The following is a 2,071-nucleotide window of genomic DNA, read 5'->3' as shown; positions in this document are numbered from 1 at the left end:
AAGGCCGCCCGCCTCGTCGCCGCCAAGTGCACGTTGGCCGCCAGGGTGGACAGCTTCCACGAGAGCCAGGACGGGAAGGTGACCCCATGGTGGGGGGGGTTTGGGGGGTTTTTAGTGTGAGGATACCCTAAAAATATGGGGTAACCTGGGAAAAAAGCATTGAGGGCCGGTGTGGGGGCAGGAAATGGGGAAATGTGGAGGGTTTGGGGTAAATCTGCACTTTTTGGGGGGGTTTTAAGTGGCAGGAGCACCCGAAAATGCTCAGAACCACCCTATAAAATCCCAATTTTACAGATTTTAAAGGAGAAATGGAGAGGAAATTTGATAAATTTCAAAATATTTGGGAAAATATCTGAATTTTGGGGGTTTTTAAGAGCCAGGAGTACCCAATAAGCCCAGAACTCCCCCAAAAATGCTCAAAACCACCCCCAAAAACCGCAATTTTACAGATTTGAAAGAAGAAATTCTACAAAAATGGGGTAAATGGTAAAATATTGACTAAAAATCTGAATTTTTTGGGGGTTTCTAAGACTCAAGACCACCCAGAAAAGCCCAGAACCCCCCCAAACCCGCGATTTTAGAGATTTTAAAGAAGAAATGGAGCAGAAATTGAATAAATAATAAACAAGTTGTAGATAACTGGTAAATATTTCGCAATATTTGCTAAAAACCTGAACTTTGGGGCCATTTCTGCCACCTGAGACCCCCCCCCAAACACCCAGAGCCCCCCAAAAAAGCCCAGAATCCCCTCAAAAAACCCAATTTTAGAGATTTTAAAGAAGAAACGGAGCAGAAATCGAATAAATCATAAATAAATTGTAGATAACTGGTGAATATTTTGCAATATTTGCTAAAATCCTGAACTTTGGGGCCATTTCTGCCACCTGAGACCCCCCCAAACACCCAGAACCTCCCAAAGAAATCCCCAAATCCCCCCCAAACCACCCAAACTGCCCCAAAAACCCCAATTTCCCCCCAAATTCCCAGGTGGGTTACGACTTAAAGGAAGAAATCGAGCGGAAATTCGACAAGTGGCGGGACCCCCCCCCGGTGAAGCAGGTGAAGCCGCTGCCGGCCCCCTTGGACGGGCAGAGGAAGAAGCGAGGGGGGCGCAGGTAAGGGAGTGAAGGGGTTCGTTAATGAGGGGGGGTGTTAATTACTGAATTAATTAACTCACTGGCGCAGGTACCGCAAGATGAAGGAGCGGCTGGGGCTGACGGAGATCAGGAAGCAGGCAAACAGGATGAGCTTCGGGGAGGTCGGTGAGGGGTTCATTGCTGATTACCTGGGTAATTAGTACAGTTAACGAGGTAATTAACGAGCGGGGTTAATTAACAGATCGAGGAGGACGCCTACCAGGAGGATCTGGGCTTCAGCCTGGGCCATTTGGGCAAATCGGGCAGCGGGCGCGTGAGGCAGACGCAGGTGAACGAGGCCACCAAGGCGCGCATCTCCAAGACCTTACAGGTAAAAATTACCCCTTAATTAACTCATTAACCCCTTAACCCCTTAATTAACCCCTAATTAACTCGATTAACCCCTCCCAGCGCACGCTGCAGAAGCAGAGCGTGGTTTACGGAGGCAAATCCACCATCAGGGACCGCTCCTCGGGCACCGCCTCCAGCGTCGCCTTCACCCCCCTGCAGGTGCCGTTCTGAGGGGAAAAAACCCCAAATTTGGGGCTTTTCCCCCTCTCCCCCCATATTTTAAGACCCCTTTTATTATTTTTAACCTTTACTCACCTCTTTCACCCCCCCCAAAACCAGGGTTTGGAGATCGTCAACCCTCAAGCGGCTGAGAAGAAGGGGGCGGAGGCGAACCAGAAATATTTCTCCAGCATGGCCGAGTTCCTCAAGGTCAAGAGCGAAAAGGGGGGCGGGGGGGGCCTGACGCCCCCCCAAAATATGTAGAGATCCCCCCCAAAAATCCATAGAGACCCCCAAAAATCCATAAGAACCCCCTCAAAATCCACCGGGACCCCTCCAGCTCCCTCAGTGTCGTGTTCCCTGCTCCTTAAATGGCTCCGTTTGGGGGATTTTGGGGGTTTTTGGGGTCCCTTTTTGGGGAAGGG

General features: G+C 50.1%; 1 protein-coding gene across 1 annotated transcript in view; it reads left to right on the top strand.

The window, feature by feature from the left end:
• PRPF31 (pre-mRNA processing factor 31) overlaps positions 1 to 1,910 on the top strand; it is a gene marked incomplete at its 5' end in the record, with an annotated part of 2,374 nt that extends 464 nt beyond the window's left edge. The window contains 6 exons of the mRNA XM_010193046.1: positions 4 to 78; positions 988 to 1,115; positions 1,186 to 1,258; positions 1,339 to 1,467; positions 1,548 to 1,646; positions 1,767 to 1,910. Coding sequence (XP_010191348.1) covers positions 4 to 78; positions 988 to 1,115; positions 1,186 to 1,258; positions 1,339 to 1,467; positions 1,548 to 1,646; positions 1,767 to 1,910 — 648 coding nt within the window. The remainder of the gene's footprint in view (positions 1 to 3; positions 79 to 987; positions 1,116 to 1,185; positions 1,259 to 1,338; positions 1,468 to 1,547; positions 1,647 to 1,766) is intronic.
• Positions 1,911 to 2,071: the final 161 nt, after the last annotated feature.

The sequence above is a fragment of the Mesitornis unicolor genome, unplaced genomic scaffold (assembly GCF_000695765.1).
Source record: "Mesitornis unicolor isolate BGI_N332 unplaced genomic scaffold, ASM69576v1 scaffold38869, whole genome shotgun sequence".
Lineage (NCBI taxonomy): Eukaryota > Metazoa > Chordata > Aves > Mesitornithiformes > Mesitornithidae > Mesitornis > Mesitornis unicolor.
The sequence above is the reverse complement of the archived record's forward strand: the minus strand, read 5'-3'. Positions and strand labels throughout refer to the sequence as shown.